At 36.8% G+C, this 21,860-nt stretch overlaps 1 protein-coding gene across 3 annotated transcripts; it reads left to right on the top strand.

The window, feature by feature from the left end:
* The first annotated feature begins 10,456 nt into the window (after window positions 1-10,456).
* LOC129721675 (27 kDa glycoprotein-like) lies at window positions 10,457-20,788 on the top strand. 3 transcript variants are annotated; one of them, XM_055674527.1, is made up of 6 exons: window positions 10,457-10,690; window positions 11,498-11,731; window positions 19,160-19,469; window positions 19,529-19,692; window positions 19,751-19,904; window positions 19,966-20,788. In XM_055674527.1, the coding sequence occupies exons 2-6, from the start codon at window positions 11,677-11,679 to the stop codon at window positions 20,201-20,203; spliced, it is 921 nt and encodes a 306-aa protein (XP_055530502.1). In that variant the 5' UTR covers window positions 10,457-10,690; window positions 11,498-11,676; the 3' UTR covers window positions 20,204-20,788. The 3 variants fall into 3 exon arrangements, with proteins under 3 accessions (XP_055530502.1, XP_055530503.1, XP_055530504.1); XM_055674528.1 differs by having other exon boundaries at window positions 10,457-10,745; XM_055674529.1 differs by lacking the exon at window positions 10,457-10,690 and adding an exon at window positions 10,776-10,900.
* The last annotated feature ends 1,072 nt before the right edge of the window (window positions 20,789-21,860 follow it).

The raw sequence follows: 21,860 nt of genomic DNA, 5'->3' as shown, positions 1-21,860 counted from the left end.
TTGCTTGCTGCTGCTTTTTTCACTAGCGTTTGCATGCGTGAAAAAAGTGAACACAAGTGAAAAAGATGAGATCCACAACCTTTCGCGATCGCACAACGATTTCGCTTGATCGAATTTGTCTACAGTTCCTAGCGAAGTGAAATTTTTGCAGGTTGCATTTTTCACGAGCGTAAAAAAATGATCATTTTGTATGAGATTTTCACTTCGCTTGGAACTCTAAATAGGACTTAAGAAAAAATTCTAACAAATTTTTGGTAATTTTTCAATAGCAAAAAAATGCTTTTAACTCGTACGATAAAAAACAGTTTTGTTTTATTTTGGGGCCCCCACTATAACTGGGCCCCGGGCCCCTACAATCGTAAATCCGGCCCTGGCTGAACCACAGCATTTTTTTCAAAAGTTTACTGTAATTCAGTTCTACAATTTACTGAATTTCGTTCAGTAATTTAATTTTTGCTGGAAACCAGTATTTCATTGATAAATTTACTGAAAATCAGTAATCGATTCAGTGATTCGCAAAAATACAGCAAATCTATTTGCTGAACAGAAAACAGTAAATGAAGGTTTGCTGGAATCCAGCGAAAGAATTGATATGTCAAAATATTTTACGTCAAGCTGACATTAGTAAAACGCGCCAAATCGCTGTGCAGCTGGTACGGGATCATCTCTAAGCTCCTGATAGCGGATATTGGACCATAGCTGAGTCACTGTTGGGCTAGATGAACTTAAAGGTTGAAATGATAATCATACATATCTAGTTCAACAGTAATTTGGCTATGATCCGATGGGCGGATGGAAGCTGGTGCCTGAGGGAAACATGGTTCCCTTGAACTAACTGGTTAACCAGCAAATTGATTTATGCTTTGCTGAATGAACAGCAAATTGTCATAGCTGACAACCAGCAATTTGTATTTTGTTTTACTGAACATGCAGCAAACGATCTGTCATTTTTATGCAATTGAGCATTACTGAATAATCAGCTAATTTCATTTTGCTGAACAGATTGCTGGAAACACAGCTCACCAAAAATCAGCAAAATTTTGCTGGTTTCCAGCAATGAAAATTTGGTGTGTACAGGTAATGCAGAAATTCTGAGCTTTGGCAAACAAATGAATTAAACAACTTATATCTTCAAGATTTGTATTCACTGGCCCAATGGGCTGTGAAGCTCCCGTCTTATTTGTATAAATTATTGACACACTTCCATATTAATTGATGAGGAAGTTGATGACATAAAAAAATAGACATGTCAGCGAAAATAAGATAGTGAAGTCTACCGCTGAATTTTTCTAACTAATAAATATTGCAATTTTTTTTTTCACTTGTACTTGTGTCGACGGAAAGCATGAGTTAGTTTCCGCTTGCAAATATTCGATCTGAACAGTGTAACCAGAAAACTTATATTTGTTTTTAAAATACAGTCAAATTTCGCTCGTTGGGCTATGTTTAGTTGGGCTACGTTTTAGTTGGGCTCCCGCTCGTTGGGTTATAGCCCAACTAAATCGAAGCCAAACATCATTTCTGATAACGTTGAATTTCGTTTGAGGGGTTTGTGGGTGCATTTAAACGCAGAAAGTAGAATTTATTGAAATAAAAACAAATGAAGCTGAGTATAAATGTAAACAAACAATATTTTAATCAATTGTCAGAGAAACAATATAAGTTTTGTGCCTTAATAATGCAACGTAGAGCTATGCCTATTTTTGAAAGTATTTGAGAACACGTTATTATTGAGCACTTCTTTTTGGCTTTAAATGTGTGGCTTAAGTAAAACAAATTTCGAATTTGGCCCTATGCTGCGTTTGGCTCAGATTTTGACAGTTCGTTTGGCTCACAACATTCTCTCTATCTATTTCTCCATCTAAAGCCTGTAGTACACTCTTTGTCTAATGGTCAAATTTTTGACCTTCTGACATAATGGCCAAATTTATTTGACATCATGGTTGTTGTTTGCCCGTGTTTGCCTCATGTTGAAATTGGAGAGTGACAAATGATTATCTTCGACCAAATTTTTATCTGTCAAAAAGTGCCAAATATTTGACGCTTGGTCAAAGAGTGTAATACAGGCTTAAGTTTTGCTAGTGCAAATTCGCGTTGACGGTGTTGCTGATATTTGTTTGGTTTTTGCATGCGAAAAAGAAGGAAGGAAATATTTTTGCTTTTGTCATCACGCACATTTTGACAATTGCATATGAGAGTTCACGTAGGTGCGAACAGCCTTCAAAATCTCTTTCAACGCGAATAACCCGAATAGACTTGTGCGATACTTATACTGACAGTGGCAGCTTTTCAGTGGTTCCAGCTCGTATCAACTAGCTGGCATCTCCATCCGATTTGCTTTGCTTTATCGCAGCCAACATCACAGTGGTTCTACGATGTGTGGGCTCCACTGACGCTGACAGACAGCATAACATAGCGTATCAAAAGTGGCGGTGATCTCGTGTACACATTGAGATGTCAGCCCTTGTAACATGTCAGCTAGCTGGTCCGTATGCATAAAATAATATCGATACAAATATCGCGGTTTTCAGTATCGATACGGTCGAGTATCGGACGCTTGTGTATCGATCCAAAAAATCGAAATATCGTCTCAAAAATATCGATATTTCCGATACCGATACAATATCGCCCATTGCTAATCTGAAGTCTCGAAGGTAAAAATCTTTCGAAAGGTTTTGAAATAAGCCTTTTACTTGAACAATTTCTAAACCTGCTGTCAGAACATAATAGAAACTGATGTCTTGAAAGAAAACATGCTGGTACAATCAACAATACCATACAGTATAATATACGTATTATGTGGAGCAGAGCGCCGCTGGTCCTTCGTCGTCTGCAGTGGTACACGATTTCTATTTCCGTGAATTTTAGGAAAAACTGTAATGCTGCTGCATTGATAGTGATTAAAAGTTTATCTCATGAATATGGTTACCTTAAAAAAACATAAACTACTCAACAAGAATTGAACATTTTTGCAACGGTCATAAGAATTTTTTTTTGCATTTTATCTTCGATATTCATTGAATGATCGTGATCGAAAGGGTAGATTTCTGGAAATACAAATTTATAGAAGCTCAAGAGCCAGCGAATTCTTCTGAATATTTTGTCGATTCACTAGGATCTATTCAGAATGTTTGTTCACATTTTAACATTGTTAGATGATATATTTTTGTTTTCAAATTAACAAATGATATTCTTACGTATATTAGTTGTCTTCGTAATACAGTGAATGTAATTGTTGGCAAATGAATAAAACTAGTCAAACAAAAAGCAGAAATTAATCATTTCGAACTTTAACTTCCTTGTTATGATTTTTCGCTGGAAGATCTTGATAATTTTGTTCAATATATCTTCTTATATTTTCCAATGAGTGAACCTATGTAACGGCTTCGAAATTACTTCCGTAATAAGATTTATGTAATAAATATAATTTGATCAGAGTTAAATAAGACAAAATCATGTAATATGATAACGTAGGTATTATTGAATTTGGTTTATGAGGAAATAGTGTTAATTCTGATTCAGATGCATTGCGAGAAATTCATGGTGCTTCTACAATAACAACGACACGCTTGTTAAATAAATGTTGTTCGCACAAAAAAAAACACTAAACAATATCGTTAAGTGTTATCGGAGTTCTTTCGAGTGTTGTTCGGTATATTCCTTAAAAGAAAATTTATGGGGAGGCTGCGGATAAAAAAAATACTTGAACCACAGAACAAACGAATTGTTACTGTCTGCAGATTATGTAACTTTTGTAACTAAAAATCCTTCTTATTACAGTGTTTAGTCTCACGTCACCATTTCATACAACCCTAGGGCTGTATACCTTGTAGTATTTTTTTTTTGTTTTAAAGAGGCTTTGCCTAATTTGGCATTCGCCTCACACAACTTATTTCACATAACTAGTGTCATACGAACGAGTTATCTCTTAAACTTGCAAATAACTAACTTCATAACAACTTGATATGTGGTTAAAAAGTTATGGAACGAAAAGAAATTCAAAGACTATTTAAAACTATACCTGCTTTGATCAATATGTGGCCTCAACATAATTTAAATGTGATTTCGTACTATTTGAACGTTCCCGGTATCGCTCGTGATGAAATTGTTCGGAATTAAAAGTCATTTCTTTTATTTCGCTATTTCTTAAGCACTAACATTACGTCAAATTTCATATTTTATACTTCAATTACAACATCAATATTTTAGAACCCAAAGAGTGAATATACTTTTATTGGATTGAAGCGTCCATGTAAATCTATTTTTACAAATAGTAAGTTTGAATGAGAAAGGCTGGGTCTGACCGTTAGGTGGATTAATTTAGGTTTTTGTTATTGCCAAGCAGAAAATTGAAAAAAAAAATTATCTGTGATTTTAAAATAGTTAAAAGAAACTGAGGAACAAGCATTAAAAAGGCACAAATTTGAAATTGCAAAAAAAAAAACAAAATAAGAAACTAACAAACCCAGAAATAAGGAATATGGTAATATTCGGTAATACAGAAAGTTGAGGAAAGCATAGAAATAGAAAAGAAGAAAAAAATTTGATTCGAGCATGACACAACAATTGGTAAACGTAAAAGCTTAAACAATACGTTGAACGTATAAAACGGTGGAAAGGAAATATACAATTCTTGAGAAAAAAAAGAGAAGTCTAAGTAACTTAAAGCTTAGCAAACATAAAAAAAATTAAAGTTATAATTGGACAATTACACAAGCACATTTTAAAAATTTCGCGAAAATGTAAAAAATGACAGACAGTAGAATTAGAACAGATTCGAAAATGCCAGATAAATGAAACAAAAACAAAACACAAAAATAATACGCGAGCAATACAAAAACAAAACGCACAACACAGAAATAAAATAAAACTGAAATGCGAAAAGAACATTGAACAAAAATGTCATGAAACAAAATGAAACGTCATTGAAATTGCACAGGAGAAGCAGGTATATTAAAATCACAAAATCGATACAAGTAACAAAAATTGTACAAGAATAGAACAAAATGGCACGAAACATGACATCAAATTTATGCAAAAATGATACGAAACAAACAGATTCAAAATGTCATAGAAATTGCACACAAGTGATATAAACATTAAGCAGAATGATACTAAAATAATACGAAAATATACAAAATAAGTACACAACATTGACATAAGAATAACATAAAAATAAAACGGAAATGATAAAAAAATGGCACAAAAAATATAAATGGCATGATATAAAAAGGCACATAAATACACAAAATGATACAATAAAAAGTTATGCAAGGATGGAATAAAAATGACGCTAGAAAGGCTCAAAAAATCATGAAAATAGTGCAAAAATAACACACGTTGCTAACACGTGCAGTTGTGTGTTATTTTTGCACCATTTCAACGGTTGTAAAGGGAAATGAAACATCATCAAGATAACGTTCTAAAAAATGATTTAAAAAATCAGCATTCTCGCATGGAGTGATTTATGCCGCATGTTCACGTGTTGTAAAACACTCAACATTATATGTATTTGTTCTAGAAGTAAAAACGTAAAAAAAAGTTTACCATGGTCTGCAATTGATGTCGTTGGAATCGAATATACAGTTCCAAAAATATTCTGGCCTTTTCTTCGTTGTATTATGTATCTCCAGTAGCGTTCCCTGCCAATTCGAACACTTTTGCAGTTAGGTACTCCAATACAGCTGCCACATCGATAGGTATTCCAGCACCAACGCGCATAATTTCCATCATGCAGCACACGATGAATTCAAACGAGCACGAGGCAAACGAGACTTTGTCTTTCCCTTATCCTTTGCCACGACTATGACAGTGAATAAAACTGCTACCTGTATAAGGAAAAAACTCGTGTGATTGTCTTCAACACCTACAAAGAGTGCTAACGCGCTCACGGCTCTGCGTTGGTGATGGAATGAAGGACGGAGTGCATTGCAGACTGTTTGACAAGCATACCGTTAAGATGTTACCGAAGACAAACGGCAAAGCAGTCAAGTTCAGGCTTTCGAACGTTTGCTGTTACCAGGAGAGCTAGCCAACCAAGCTGCGTCCGAAGCCAAAACTAAAGCTGTTACGAAATGCACTAGCTCCAAATAAATTGTTTCATTCGTCCTGCCAAGTACAAATTACAATCTAAACCACGTTGAATTTTCTAACCTTACCTAAATTTTCCTATCTTTCTTACCTTCTTACTGCCAGTTCCAAGCAATAACCCAAGTTGAGAAGATAGTTTGAATAAGTTAAAAAAAAGTTAAAAGAAAACTAGAATCATCCCGCGTCATTTGCAAACGGTAATTCGCAATGACCAGAGAATTAACAGACTTTCTGGGTGTCATTATTGTTGCAACACCAATGACACATCTTAGCGCCCCGAAATAATTTATTTGAAGTTGTAAACAACAGCGTGGGTGCAACTAAATTGTTTCAAAAATACAGCATTCTGCATTTTTCAATAATACAATATCTAGCGTCACAAAATAAAAAAATTCCGCATTTTATGGGATGCACAGTTGGTTGTCCAATCGATTCCAGTAAAAATGAAGGATTAGCAACTGATTGGGTTTTAGCATTCGAAAGTGGACTTTTGTGGGGCTCTCGTATTGTATCTCTACTTCAAACAACGAAAAAGTTTTAGAGCTCAGCTTAGCTTAGTTCTGACTGTACATATCTATGGTTGCTACTCCATGATGTGTCCGAGCCAAACAGTAAAGAAAATTTACATTACTTTAAATGCACATAAATGGAACATTGAAAACCACGTAATATTCCGTGTGGCATTATATTCACATGCAAAGTAAATGAATATATTGTGAATTTGCATGCATATTTATCTTCGAAGCTTTAAGTTTATATCAATTAACGTACAAATTTACATGTCTTAAAACGATTCTTTATTGTACATTATTTACGGTGTGAAATTGTATATGTTTTTCACTTTATTTGCTAGAAATCGTTATGTGCTTTCATTTGTATTAGTTGGAAATTTCATTTTTTGGTACTGTGCTCAAGATGCACAATGATTCAAATGGAAGAAAGCCTGGGAGTGGTAATTCTTTCACACTGTGCATCATTCAATAACCCGATTTTTTATAGACCAATAACGGCGCCGGCCACGTTTTTACAGTCAGGTGGGGATACCGTCAGTTTCGAGCAACACCGGCACAACTCAAGATTTTTCCATTTTGAAATTGTGATGTCAAACGATGCCAAATACGATGGAGTTTTATTTCACGAAGACTTGTTTCAAAATTCACAAAAAAAGCCTGAGTTACAAGCTGATGTGTCCTTGGAATTCAAATCAAAAATATGCACCGAAAAAAGTTAAAAAGAGTTTTTAACTTGTTTATAGTTATTGTGGATGTGATAAAGGTAATTTCAACGCTAATTTTTCAATCCCGTTTCCCTTGAATCGAACAACGAAAAAGTATTAGAAAGCTTAAAGTCAAATCTCTCGGCGTGTATATTCTCAATCGTTAAATGACATGGACGTTAAATATTCCTAATAGAATGTTTCACACATTATATTCAGTTAATTAGCACGAAGCTCACTTTTCACCTGCATCAAACGCACGTGTTGCGCTTTTTATAATCTATGCTACATATGATGTTCCTTAAGGCTCTGATACACTCTTTGACCAAGCGTCAAATATTTGTCACTTTTTGACAGATAAAAATTTGGTCAAAGATAGTTGTTTGTCACTCTGCAATTTTTACATGGGGCAAACACGGGCAAACAACAACCACGATGTCAAATAAATTTGACCATTATGTCAGAAGGTCAAATATTTTACCATTGGACAAAGAGTGTAATACAGGCTTTAGTAAGTCTGTATCAACCTGTTGCACTTCGTTATACCGAATATACAGAACATGCAACCCAATACTAACTATTCTGAGAATTATAAAATATTTATTCAGAAATGTATTCTTTTCATTTATGAACTATAAATTTATGAATGCAATCTTAGTTCAAGAAAAATTCTTGCATAACAAATTTCTAACGCTGCGGACACAAACTATTCCAGTCCATCTTAGTGATGGGAAACTTATCGATACTTATCGATAATATCGATAAATGATGGTCATCGATATAAGCGTTAATTTTTTGACGTTAACGATAATTATCGATATTATAAGGGTGAGCACAAGTCAGTGCGGCTGGTTACTGGAGGAGACCCAAAAGAAGGAGACCTCACCTACCCTGCTGTTATTCGACAAGATTTAGCATTGTTGTGGGGTGGTGTAAAGGTTCGCCCCGGGTGTCACTGAGTTTCTGAGAAATAATGGTAACTAAAAAGGTATTTATAGTTTTAAGTTTCCTAAGAACAGATGAATTCGACAACTTAGTACTGGAGAACTTTAAAAAAATATCCAAACTTTTTGCACCATCTCATAAAAAGCAATGATACGAAATTGTAATAAAATGCATTTTCTTTGGCTTGCCAAGTCTTATAATATGATGGACATGTATAGCGACAGTCTATTGGTAATTCTCTGGTAATTGTTTAGTTTAACTTAGAACTGTTTAAGTTTAAAGTATCTGTTACCCAACAAACAATTCTTAGTTCCACTAAAAATCCAAATCAACGAAATTGTTGCGCCAAAAAAGTATCCTGGTTTATACAGGGGGTAGACAACATAATTGAGATAAGTAAAATTCTCTCGAATTTTAAATGGCCAGAACTTTACGAAAAATGAATCAATTTTGATGACCGGTTTCATTTCACTGGAAAACAGTATTATATTAGTATTACTTGGGAACTTGGTGTGACCAACCTACGACGAAAATGTTTCGAATTTCAAGAGTGTGTGTCAAAGTGTACTTTTTGGCAATGCATAGAACGCTTTAGGCAACTAAATTGCCTGTCTAAAATACGTCATTTAAAAAAATCTGAGATCACCGATATTTTCTAAAATCATTTTTTGTTTTTAAAATTAAATTGTTTTCAGAGTAGGATCTTAAACTCATTTTTTTATATTTTTGGAGGAAAGTTCAGATAATTTTTACTAAGATATATTGATTCATAAGAAAAAGGTATAAATACAGTTAGGTTTTCTTACGCGGGGGATACATGCCTCGTGAAAAAACTATGTTAATTCAGAAATCCGCTTGTTAAACCGCTTTAATTCAAAAATTCGCGTAAAAAATCACGTTAATTTGAAAATCTGCATAAATAACCTTTTAGAGAAAATCCGCGTGAAAATAATCTGACCTTTTTAAATGTTAATCCAGATAACTTTTCAAACGCAAGATTGCAAAGTTGCTTGGTTTAATAAGACCTACACACCCACAATGTTCGATTGAATTCTGCTAGAGTGCTGCAAGCTCAAAGAAAATTAGTACCCAACAGGGAAAAAACCGCCAAAATCAACATCCTTACTTAATAAATTCATACCTCGATGATTCCTTGGCGAATTTTCAATCTTTGGCTACCAATGAACCCGAAATAAATTCTGATTTATTGACAACATATAAACCTAAGTGAAACAGAATGTCAGAAAAAGTTCTACGCGTTGTAAAAATGTGCACTTTGGCACACACTCCGGAAATCTGAAACATTTCCAGTGACCCTTGGTCACGTCCAGTTCTTAAGTAATACTAGGAAACTAGGACAGTTTTCCAGTAAAATGAAACCTGTTTTGTCAGAATTCATTCATTTTTCGTGAAGTTTTGGCCATTTAAAAATTGACAGAATTTTGCCTGCTTCAATTATTTCCCTTATTATACAACCTTCAAAATGAACTTCGGCTTGAAACTACTCCGTAGAAAGCACTCCCGGCGTAAAACCCGATGACTTTTCAAAACAAACTGTTTAACTCGTCCGGTTGTTTGAATTTTCATTCGCAGTATCGTAAGATTTGTCATTCAAGGCCTTAACACAATGGATACGTTGCGGCTGCGTTTGCGGCAATTAGACAGTTAGCCCATACATTTACTGTCACATTGACATCAACGCAACGCAAACGTATCCATTCTGTTTGGGTCATCTCTGTCTCTGTTTTTAACAAATTTATATAGTAAAATTGCATTTGTCGAATAACGTTTCATCACCATCTGAAATTTTTTTTACCGCAAACGTTAGCTGTCAAATTATCGATACTTATCGATAATATCGATAAAAGCCTCGGAATTATCGATTGTTATCGATGTCCGTTTTGGGCGATATTTCCCATCACTAGTCCATCTCCCTTGAAGTGAGATTGAAAATTGCATCTGTCTAGCCACTCTAGCACATTCTGCCATATGATGGTTGCGAAAACCACTAACATTGGTCTGCAGCAAAGATGTCTCTATCTCTCTCTTCTAGTTTTGGGATTTGGATTGCAACCGGCACGGCACCAGACCCAACCAACTACCAAAAACAGTCTAGTTCTTTATTCGATTGCCTCTCCCACAGCATTCACACGATCGACCTTCACGTATATTCACTCAAGGCACGCTCGGTGGTGCTTACACACTGTGTGTACATAATTCCCAGCGCACCACCATCAAACCGGTGCTGCTGCTTCTTTTTCGGTTTCAGTTTCAGTTTACGTTTACTACTCCATCGATACGGGTTCGTTTCGTTTTACTGGGAGTGGAACCGTTCTGTTCACAATCATTGAATATATTTTAAATCTGACAGTTTTATTTTGAACAAGCACCGGCAAAAACGTTAAATACATAAATATACTACGGGAAAAATAAATCAAAGTGAGTAAATTGGAATCGTGCTATCAAAATTGTGTCCTAATGTGTTTGCGATGATGTAAGACTGTGTTCGAAAATGTTTAGTTATCATAAGAGTACGACGCAGAGAACAGATTTTGCTTATAGGCTTCACCAAACATTCTCGTGATGAAAAAAGTAAACAATTTAGGAGACACGCTGCTATTTTCGGCTTATTGCAATTTAAACGAACAGGCACGTAGTAGGTTTTGGTAGAATTGCGGTTTATTTCAAGGCACTATATTGTTCAATTTTGGAACGAAGCGATAATGGGTGCACAAGCTCAACGATTGCCAAAAATGTTCGATGTGCCAAATTAGGGTCAAAAACACACAGTTCTGTTTTTCTTGCATTTGTTCGGATCATTCATCGTTAGTCATCAAAATATGCCGTTCCAAAGTTCAACAAGAAACCAGATTAGAATCGGTGATTACTCTCCGTGAGATATCGTCGCTACTAATTTGATTTACTGTTGCATGTAACGTAGACCGAAAGCCTATATTTTAAATTAAGATATGCAAAATAACCGTGAACCAGTGAACTGAAAGTTCGAAAAGGCAACACAATATGTGTACGATAACGAATTGATTCCATCATTGTACAAATTGGCCGCTCACTGTGTACGAGCGTGGGTAATGTTTATCAAATAACATTTTTAGTACCAGTCCAGAATGGATAACCATTTTCATAAGTATGATGATTCCGATAAGTCATCAAACGGCTCGTGTACAGTTTCATGGCTAAACTTTAGCTACACAATTTTCAATGTGTTTCGATTACGGCTGTTTGCAGGTACCTGATAAAGACATAAGAAGTGAATTAGTATTTGCCTGATAAGACAAGCGTCCATTGTCGCGACTGTTGCTGCATGACCGGTGAGCAGCAGCCGATCGGAAGACTCAGTTCCTGATGAACCGCCAGTGACTTCGCACCTCTTTGCTATCCCGTTCGAGTACTAGCTTCGATACAGAATGAATCAGATATACCTAACAGCCGCGATCGGATTGCTGACGATATCCTTGTCAGGTGAGTGATTTGAAACATTATTTATTTCGTTGAACATACAATTATTTATACCATAAAGTAATCGGCAACTGTAATGTCAAGGTGAACTAATTGAAATGAGTTCAATGTGTCGATCAATCAATAAAATGTGTCGCTTGGAATCGTTGACTAACAGAAGTTACTGTGTCCAAGCAACTCTTATCAGTCGAAAAGATTTAAATTTACAGATAGCATAGCAAGTGTAAAGTTCACCCGCTTTACCTCACGCATATTTGCGGGATAAGAGTAAAAATGAATTGAATGGACGCCTGAGAGTTCACAGTTAATTTGTGTAGATTATAAGTGGAGGAAAAGTAACTCTTTCCTATGAAGGTGTAATAATTGCCTTCATGAAAGGGTCTATGCAATCACGTATTCACGTATAAAAAGCAATGTAAATTTTAGAATTCGCGGAAAAACGCGTAAATTCCGATAGTCAATTAACCTATTCCCGGTGGGATATGCCATCTGGCATAACCAGTCTTTCAAATATCGATTGACTTCCAACAGTTATACTTGAAACTTTGCACGATGAACTGTTAATGCGGTTAGAGGAGAGAATAATCTTTAATATGCAATACAGTTTTTGTCAATTGTACGTATAGTTGAAGAGAATTAATTGTTTGAAGGTGATGTTTTGAGTTAAAAACTAATTTCTTTCCGCCGGGATAGGTTAATGAAAAATTGAGTTGGGAATCAGTTATATTTGGTTTAGTTTCGCAACATTCAACCATCATAGTGTTAAATAGTAAACTTAATACTTTTTGTAAAATTAGGTTATCTTCTCAATTGCTAATTTAAAAAGTGATCTGAAAATCAGCTAGAAAACCAATCAGATTTTTTTTTCATGTCATGTCATTTTCCCAGTTTCGCAGGACCTGCTGGAGAACCTTCACTGTCGATGTAAAGCGATTTTCCACATGACAAAGAGTCGCACTACACCTGCAGCTGTCGATTTTCGAAAAGTTTCGCATTAGAATTTTGTAGAAAACTAATCGAAGACTACTCCTGCCGAAATAGTTCTTACCCTAATACAAATTAAACGAAAATTGAATCTCATTTCGTGTTGGCAACCAGTGGAATTGGTTGGAATTCTCAACCTCACAACAAACCAACACGTTGTATCGTGTTGCGGCTTTGAAAGAGGATAAAAAATTATTTCTCGTAGCATTTGGAAGCCGATAGCGGTACTCTCACTCACGCAACATGTTGCGTTTGTTCTGAGTTTAATTGCTGCTGTGAAGTCGAACTATAACCGTCTTTCTCAAGACGTTTCAATATACGAAGCCACCATTTTTGCCTTTCTCCTAGAAAGGTATAGCAATCACTGCAAAAACTAAAGGTATAAAAGTGCTCAAAAGGGCCGAATGTCGTATATCAGTCGACTCAGTTCGACGAGCTGAGCATTTTCTGTATGTGTGTGTATGTATGTGTGTGTAACGCTCTCCCAATCTCACTCGATTTTCTCAGAGATGGCTGAACCGATTTCAATGAAAATTATTGCGAATGAAAGGTCTAGTTGCCCCATAAGACCCTATTAAATTTGATATTACTTTGCCTGTTATATTTAAAAATGTGAAATCCAGCTATGAAAAGGAACATATTCCGAAGACTACTTGGACTCACTCACTTTTCTCAGAAATGGTTGAACTGATTTCCACAAAATTAGTGTCAAATGAAAACAGGGGCGACTCGTCCATAGGTGCAACCTGTGCATTACACACGCCAAGTAAAAAATATATTTCAGACGCAAATTTATATCAATATTTTATTTGTTTTCAGTTTCACTTTTAAATAGTAGCGACTAGAATGACTTGCGTGATTACGCGGACATGATAGTGATTACTTTCCTAAATTGCGATTTTCAGAATTTATAGTTGAACAGGCAGATTCAAAAGCCACGAGTCGCCCCTGAATGAAAGGTCTAGCTGCCTCATAAAACCTTATTGAATTTTGCTGTAATCAGACTGTAACTTCGTCTGTAATGTATCGAAATGTGAAAATCACGAAACTTCATTATCTTAGAAACTACACAACCGATTTGAACAATATTGATATCAGATGAACAGGCTAGTTAAGGGTTAACTGATGAATTATGATTGAACACGTGGTTTCAAAGTTTGGCTGCCCTATACGTTCCCTTTTCATTTGATTGTAATCAAACTTAAGCAACCGTTATGTATTAAATTGTTAAAACAACGAAAGTCTATTATCTCAAGTACTACACAACTTATTTGAACATAACTAGTGTCATACGAACGAGTCATCCCTCAAACTTTGAAATAACAAACTTCATAACAATTTGATATGTGGTTCAGAAGTTATGGAAAGAAAAGAAACTTGAAGAATATTCAAAACTATACCTGCTTTGATCAATATATTTGGCCTCAACATGATTTAAATGTGGTATCGTACTATTTGAACGTTCCCGGTATCGCTCGTGATTAAATTGTCCGCAATTAAGGGTCATTTCTTTTATTTCGCTATTTCTTAAGCGCTAACATTACGTCAAATTTCATATTTTATACTTCAACTAGCTGACCCGGCAAACTTCGTCCCGCCTATTTTAGTGTTCAATTTAATAATTTCAAGCATTTCAAATTCATTGATTCCTTGCGATTGGATAATATCGTTTAAAAATGATTGGTTTTATCGGAATGACAACATCCTCGACTTTTGGCTTTTGAACATGACCTCTATTCCGGATATATATTGGGTGCATTTCAGTTATTATCCAGACACTGAAGGTGGTCATCTTCTAATTCAAAATGGTGTCCAGGACCAATGCTTGGCTTCTCTACATCATTTCGATTACGGACATATCCATATCGGTTATTTTCGGCTTTTTTTCCAGAAGTTGCCATTTTTCAAATCAAACTGGTGTCTAAAGTCAATTTATAGCTTCTTGCATCATACTGGATCCGGTGATACTCATATTGGGTGGTATTTGGTCACTTTGGGCTATTTTTCAGGAACCGTAAGTCGCCATCTTGGATTTAAAAATGGCATTTGGAGAATTTTTGGCTCCTGAGCGTCATTCTGGTTTAAGATCACCCATATTGGGTGTTATTTGGTCATTTTCGGCTGTTTTCCAGAAACCGGATGTCACTATCTTCGATTTCAAAATGGTGTCTGTGGTCGATTCTAGCTCCTGTGTATCATTCTGGTTCCGAAGATACTCATATTGTATGGAAATCGGCCATTTTTGGCAGTTTTTTAGAAACCGGAATTCGCCATCTTACAATTCATAATAGTGTCTAAGGTCAATTTTCAGTTTCATTCTCGTTCCAGAGATACTCATATTGGGTGGTATTTGGTCACTTTGGGCTGTTTCCCGGACACCGGAAGTCGCCATCTTACAATTCAAAATGTTGTCTGAGATCGATTTGTGACTTCAGTGCATCATAGCAATTCCGGAAATACCCATATTGGGTGGTATTTGGTCATTTTCGGCTGTTTTCCAGACACCGGAAGTCGCCTTCTTACAATTCAAAATGTTGTCTGAGGTTGATAGGTCGACTTGTGGCTTCAGTGCATCATAACAATTGCGGAAATACGCATATTAAGGGGTATTTGGTCATTTGCCGCAGTTTTTCGGAAACCGGAAGTCGCAATCTTGGATTGCAAAATGGCATTTGGGAACAACTTCCGGCCTCCTTGCGTCAATCTGGTTAAAGAAACACTCATATTGAGTGGTATTTGGTTACTTTTGGCTGTTTTCCAGATACCGGAAGTCGCCATCTTACAATTCAAAATGTTGTCTGAGGCCGATTTGTGGCTTTAGTGCGTCATAACAATCCCGAAAATACCCATATTGGGTGGTATTTGGTCATTTGCCGCTGTTTTTCAGAAACCGGAAGTCGCCATCTCACAATTCAAAATGTTATCTGAGGTCGATTTGAGGCTTCAGCGCGTCATAACAATCCCGAAAATACCCATATTGGGTGGTATTTGGCCATTTGCCGCTGTTTTTCAGAAACGGGAAGTCGCCATCTTGGATTTCAAAATGGCATTTGGGAACAATTTCTGGCCTCTGAGCGTCAATCTGGTTAAAGAAACATATTGGGTGGTATTTGGTCATTTTTGATGTTTTCCAGATACCGGAAGTCGCCATCTTACAATTCAAAATGTTGTTTGAGGTCGATTTGTGGCTTCAGTGCGTCATTACAATCCCGAAAATACCCATATTGGGTGGTATTTGGTCATTGGCCGCTGTTTTTCAGAAACCGGAAGTCGCCATCTTGGATTTCAAAATGGCATTAGGAGACAATTTTTGGCCTCTGAGCGTCAATCTGGTTGAAGAAACACTCATATTGGGTGGTAATTGGTCATTTTCAGCCGTTTTCTAGACACCGGAAGTCGCCTTCTTACAATTCAAAATGTTGTCTGAGGTTGATAGGTCGATTTGTGGCTTCAGTGCATCATAAAAATTCCGGAAATACGCATATTGAGGGATATTTGGTCATTTGCCGCTGTTTTTCAGAAACGGGAAGTCGCCATCTTGGATTTCAAAATGGCATTTGGGATCAAATTCTGGCCTCCGTGCGTCGATCTGGTTAAAGAAACGCTCATATTGAGTGGTATTTGATCATTTTCGGCTGTTTTCCAGACACCGGAAGTCGCCAGCTTACAATTCAAAATGTTGTCTGAGGTCGATTTGTGGCTTCAGTGCGTCATTTGCCGCTGTTTTTCAGAAACCGGAAGTCGCCATCTTGGATTTCAAAATGGCATTAGGAGACAATTTTTGGCCTCTGAGCGTCAATCTGGCTGAAGAAACACTCTTATTGGGTGTTATTTGATCATTTTCGGCTGTTTTCCAGGCACCGGAAGTCGTCATCTTACAATTCGAAATGTTGTCTGAGGTCGACTTGTGGCTTCAGTACATCATAACAATTCCGGAAATACCCATGTTGGATTTCGAAATGGTATTTGGAGACATGTAAGAAGAAGGAAGGGTGTCGAAACATTATGGACATGTTTGTTACACCTAAAAACATTCACCTGCCAAATTTGGTTGTATTTGCTTGATTGGTACTCGAGCTGTGCGTAATTTGAGTTTCATTTGTATGGGACCCCTCCCTCATAGGAGAGAGAGGAGTGTCAAACCATTATGGATATATTTGTTACCCCTAAAAACAATCACCTGCCAAATTTGGTTCCATTTAGCTAGTTAGTTCTCGAGATAAGCATAAATTTGTGTTTCATTTCTTATAAACCCCTCTTTCACAGAAGAGGGAGGGGAGTCGAATCACTATGGACATACTTGTTACCTCTAAAAACATTCATATACCAAATTTGGTTGTATTCGGTTGATTGGTTCTCGAGCTGTGCGAAATTGGTGTTTCATTTGTATGGGACCCTTCCCTTGCAGAAGAGGGAGGGGTGTCAAACCATTATGGATATATTTGTTACCCCTAAAAACATCCACCTACCAAATTTGGTTCTATTTACTTGGTTAGTTTTCAAGATGTGCAGAAATTTGTGTTTCATTTGTATGGGACCCCTCCCTTCCAGATGAGGGAAGGGTGTCGAACCAACATGGACATATTTGTTACTCCTAAAAACATCCACATGCCAAATTTGGTTCCATTTGCTTGGCTAGTTTTCGAGATGTGCAGAAATTTGTGTTTCATTTGTATGGGACCCCTCCCATCCAGAAGAGGGAAGGGTGCCGAATCAACATGGACATATTTGCTACTCCTAAAAACATTCACATGCCAAATTTGGCTCCATTCGCTTGGTTAGTTTTCGAGATGTGCAGAAATTTGTGTTTCATATGTATGGGACCCCTACCTTGCAGAAGAGGGAGGGGCTCGAACTATCTTAGTCACCTTTCCCGGCCCCTAAAACCCCTATATACAAAATTTCACGCCGATCGGTTCGATAGTTTCCAAGCCTATATGAATCAGACAGACAGACAGACAGACAAAGCTGAATTTTTATATGTTTAGATTACAGCATCAATATTTTAGACACCAAAGAGTGAATGTACCTTTATTGAATCTAAGCATTCATGTAAAACTATTTTTACAAATAACAAGTTTGAATGAGAAAGGCTGAGTCTGACCGCTGGGTGGATTAATTTAGGTTTTTTACAGTCAGTGACCATCACTTTTGGAAGAGTTAGTTCAGAGCTAACACAGTCGAAAAACAAAATACACTAAAGTCGCTTTTTACGCGGGGGATACGTGCCGCGTAAAAAGAAACCGCGTAAAAAAAACCGCGTAAATTCCGGAATCCGCGTAAAAAAAACCGCGTAAATTCCGGAATCCGCGTAAAAAAACGCGTAAATTCCGGAATCCGCGTAAAAAAAACCGCGTAAAATCCGGAATCCGCGTAAAAAAACCATCGTTAATTTTGCATTCCGAGTGAAGGGGAACTGAAATCCGGGCAAAAAAAAATACCGCTTAAATTCCGGAATCCGCGTAAAAAAAACCGCGTAAATTTCGGAATCCGCGTAAAAAAAAACCGCGTAAATTCCGGAATCCGCGTAAAAAAAACGCGTAAATTCCGGAATCCGCGTAAAAAAAGCCGCGTAAAAAAAACCCGCGTAGAAAAAAAAACCGCGTAAAAAGCGACCTTAGTGTAACTTTCTCCTGAGAATCAGGAAAAGATGAGACAAAATAGGTCAATGGATGTAAACATTAGTTGACCTATTGAGAAGAGGATATTTTGGAGGATGTCACAGTAGAGGGTTGGTGTCTACTTTTGATGTTTGTGCATGGCGTGCTCGCACATGATTGGTTCATTGTACGCAGAAACTCTATTTTGAAACTTTTCATTAATTCCCATTGCTGAGCAATGAAATATTAATGATGACTAATGTATCACAAAATTGTTTAATGTTAATCTAATAAAGTATGTAGGAATACAGTTATCACCATTTAAAATGCAACCTAGCATCCGGTTTCATTTTCACGTTTACAGAATATACCACAGTATAGAGAACGAAGACCGCGTCAAAAAGTTATGAGTAATAAAAATTTTATGTTTCCCCTGTGATAAAACTGCATTTTGACGTGCTGCAGGGCTTTTCTACTATCAGAAAATAAACGGAGATCACGTTCGATTTTAAAAGTGGGTAGACGGTGATTTTTTATGTAAAACTTTATATTGAGATGGATATTCCCAGCAATGAAACTGAACCTTGGCGTGGTGCAGGACGTTTCTACCAAGTGGGAAGAGGAAGAAAATATCAAACGTGAGTTTCACGTCGTTCAAAATGTGCTTCATTTCGAAAAAGAAATTAGACTGAAAAGATAAATTTGCTTTGTACTGTTCAAATTGCCAACAGAAGTCGAGAACTAGAAGTGAAGATTAATTTAAGGAATAATTAATTATTCCTTGAAGCCCCTTCGCTACCTCTACATAATATAAATGTTAAAATTAAAATCTCTTTTCAATCAACAGTAACATGTGCCAACAGTGAACTTCCGAATGAAATCAAAGATCTCGACATCGACAAGCTGAAGGAACACCTACCGGAGGGGCTGATCCCACCAGAGTTCCAAAATATCACCCTGCCCAGTCTGGAGGACATCCAGAAGATAGTGAAGGAGAAATGTTCGAAAGCAGCCGGCAGCGATGCAGCCTTTGAACAGGCCGAACAAGCCGGCCAGCGGTTGGGCGATTGCCTGAAAGATCTTATTGATTTCAGTGATCTCAAGCAGGAGATAAAGATAGCCAAACCGACGGGAGACTTGGATACGGTTTTTAATAAGTAAGTCAACTACTAAGAAACCCATTTCAAGGCATAAAATAACCATATTTTACTACCAGGTATTGCCGAAGACGATCTACAGCAATCGAATGCATCAATACTTTCTCGAATGATGTCGACGTTTGTTTGGAAGATGACGAGCGAGAAAACAAACGAATTTTGGTCAACATCGTTCACGGGCTGTTGAACTTCATTTGTCACAAGGATGGCGATCAAATCGCCTGTAAGCTCATTCATATCTATCAATCTAAAGTGCATTAAAAACTTCTATTTTGATACAGTATTCATCGCCGAAGAAGGACCGGAATGTTTCGAGGAACAGAAGCAGCCTTTGATTGATTGCTTCAACAGTACCCTCCGAGGGTACTTGGACGAACCAACGCCGAAGCTCTCCGAAGGAATTCCTAAACTTGTGCTGGGTAAAAAACAATGCGAGTGAGTTCAAAAAACCGTACTGCATATCCAACCAGTAACATAACAAACCTCTACTTTACAGTGAGATGGACAACCTGAGGGAATGCTTCGTCCGCGTGTTGGAGGACTGCAAAGAGTCAACGCCGGCGAATTTAGCGGAGTCCCTGTTCAAATTTGTCCGGAAAGAAACTCCATGTGCCAACTTCACAACTCCCGCCCAAGCACAGCGGGGGAATTCGGCTGAATTCGCGAGATCGTCTATCCACGTGATACTGATCACTTGGTTGATGGTGCTAGTAGCAAAGTTCATAATCCACTAAACACACACGCGGTGCCTGTATATACCCAGTACTTCGTGGGTATCACATGTGATAGAAGAAGAAGTACATAGAACGTTAAACACTTTCGCAGGCTTAGGGCTTTCTCGGAAATTCGCCGTTTCTCGGCCAAAAACCAAAAAATACCTGTATGATATGAACCTTTTACTGTGCAGTCTGTATTTTCGGGTGGTGAATACTTGTTTACAGGCTCAATTCGAAATTGCGCTTTCAAAAAAAGAAATAACGATTATTGAATTTGGCAACTATTTTTTAAAATACTACAGTTTTTTCTATGCCCATGATAGATGAATGCAAAAAACATGAACTGTGTCAATGAATTAATATAAATATGGGATCATGATTGCCAACCGATAGACAAAGAAACCCGATGTTGAAGTTTATATTAAACGAAAGTTTTCTTCAATTTTTACTATTAGCAATAACTTTTTAAAATCACATTGTCGAAAACAGCGTAAATTTTCACACCGTGTTCTGTAAGGTGAATAGGTTGAAACGTGTAACATGTCATGTAAAAAGAAAAAAGAATATAAATTACAACAGACATAAATTGAGATATTAAGAGAAGTCGTGATTAATTTTATGACACAATTATCAATCACACTCATCCTTGAAAATAATAGTTTTGCAATCTAATTTTTTCTTGTTTTAATGTATAGGAAATTCAACTCCGGTTTTCCGATTCTAAGGGCGATCAGAATTTTCAACAGGTTGTTGGTATTCCGAGAGGTTGGAAAATCCGCATATTATTCGCATGAATTATTCATGTTGGTCACATACTTATAGAATGTTGTACATTTCGAGATATTAAATAGATTGAAACAATAGTGCAATAGAAAAAATCAAAATAAGTATACCCTCAACAGCAAAGCAATGTGATGTAGTTATCGTCTTGTAGTATATACAGAATATCTCTATGACAGTTCAGTGAACGTCGTATAATTACCCCAAGTCGTATCCAGCACTCGTTCGAAGAGGTTAAGCTGAACGAATTGGGAAATACTATTTCCAATTTCGGTTGATTTTAATAAAGGGACGTTTGGATGTTAGAATTGACTGTGAAAAAAAATGAATTACTAACCTTGGATAAATTTCAAATAGTTTTGTTTGTACATTCACAGGTTTGTAGTAATTTTCATGTTGGATAGTGTGTGTGTGTTTGTGGAAACATATTTCTAGATCTCACTGTCTGGCATAGATTTTATGAGAAGAAGATAGTTACAGCTATCTTCCATTTCTGCAACAATCTTAGTTTTCGATATCTAGAACATGAGAGCTTTATCGACCTTACAAAGACCTTTTACAGAATGACTGAATGCTTGCAGTACATTCCAGAGCCATTTTCCTTTCGACTATGCCTCAAAACAATAGAACCTCCCTACTCTGGTAGGGAGGGGTCCCATAAAAATGAAGCACAATTTCTGCACATCTCAAAAACGAACATGTAAATGTTCTTAGGGGTAACAAATATGTCCATAATGGTTCGACACCCCTCCTTATTCCATAAGGGATGGGTCCCACCCATACCAATAAAACACAAACTTCCCACATCTCGAGAACTAATCGAGTAAATGGAACCAAATTGGACACATAAAAGTTTTTAAAGGCAAACAATATTCCCATAATGGTTTGACAGCCC

This window comes from Wyeomyia smithii, chromosome 2, assembly GCF_029784165.1.
Source record: "Wyeomyia smithii strain HCP4-BCI-WySm-NY-G18 chromosome 2, ASM2978416v1, whole genome shotgun sequence".
NCBI lineage: Eukaryota > Metazoa > Arthropoda > Insecta > Diptera > Culicidae > Wyeomyia > Wyeomyia smithii.
Note: the sequence above shows the minus strand (reverse complement) of the source record. Positions and strands in the feature narration are given on the sequence as shown.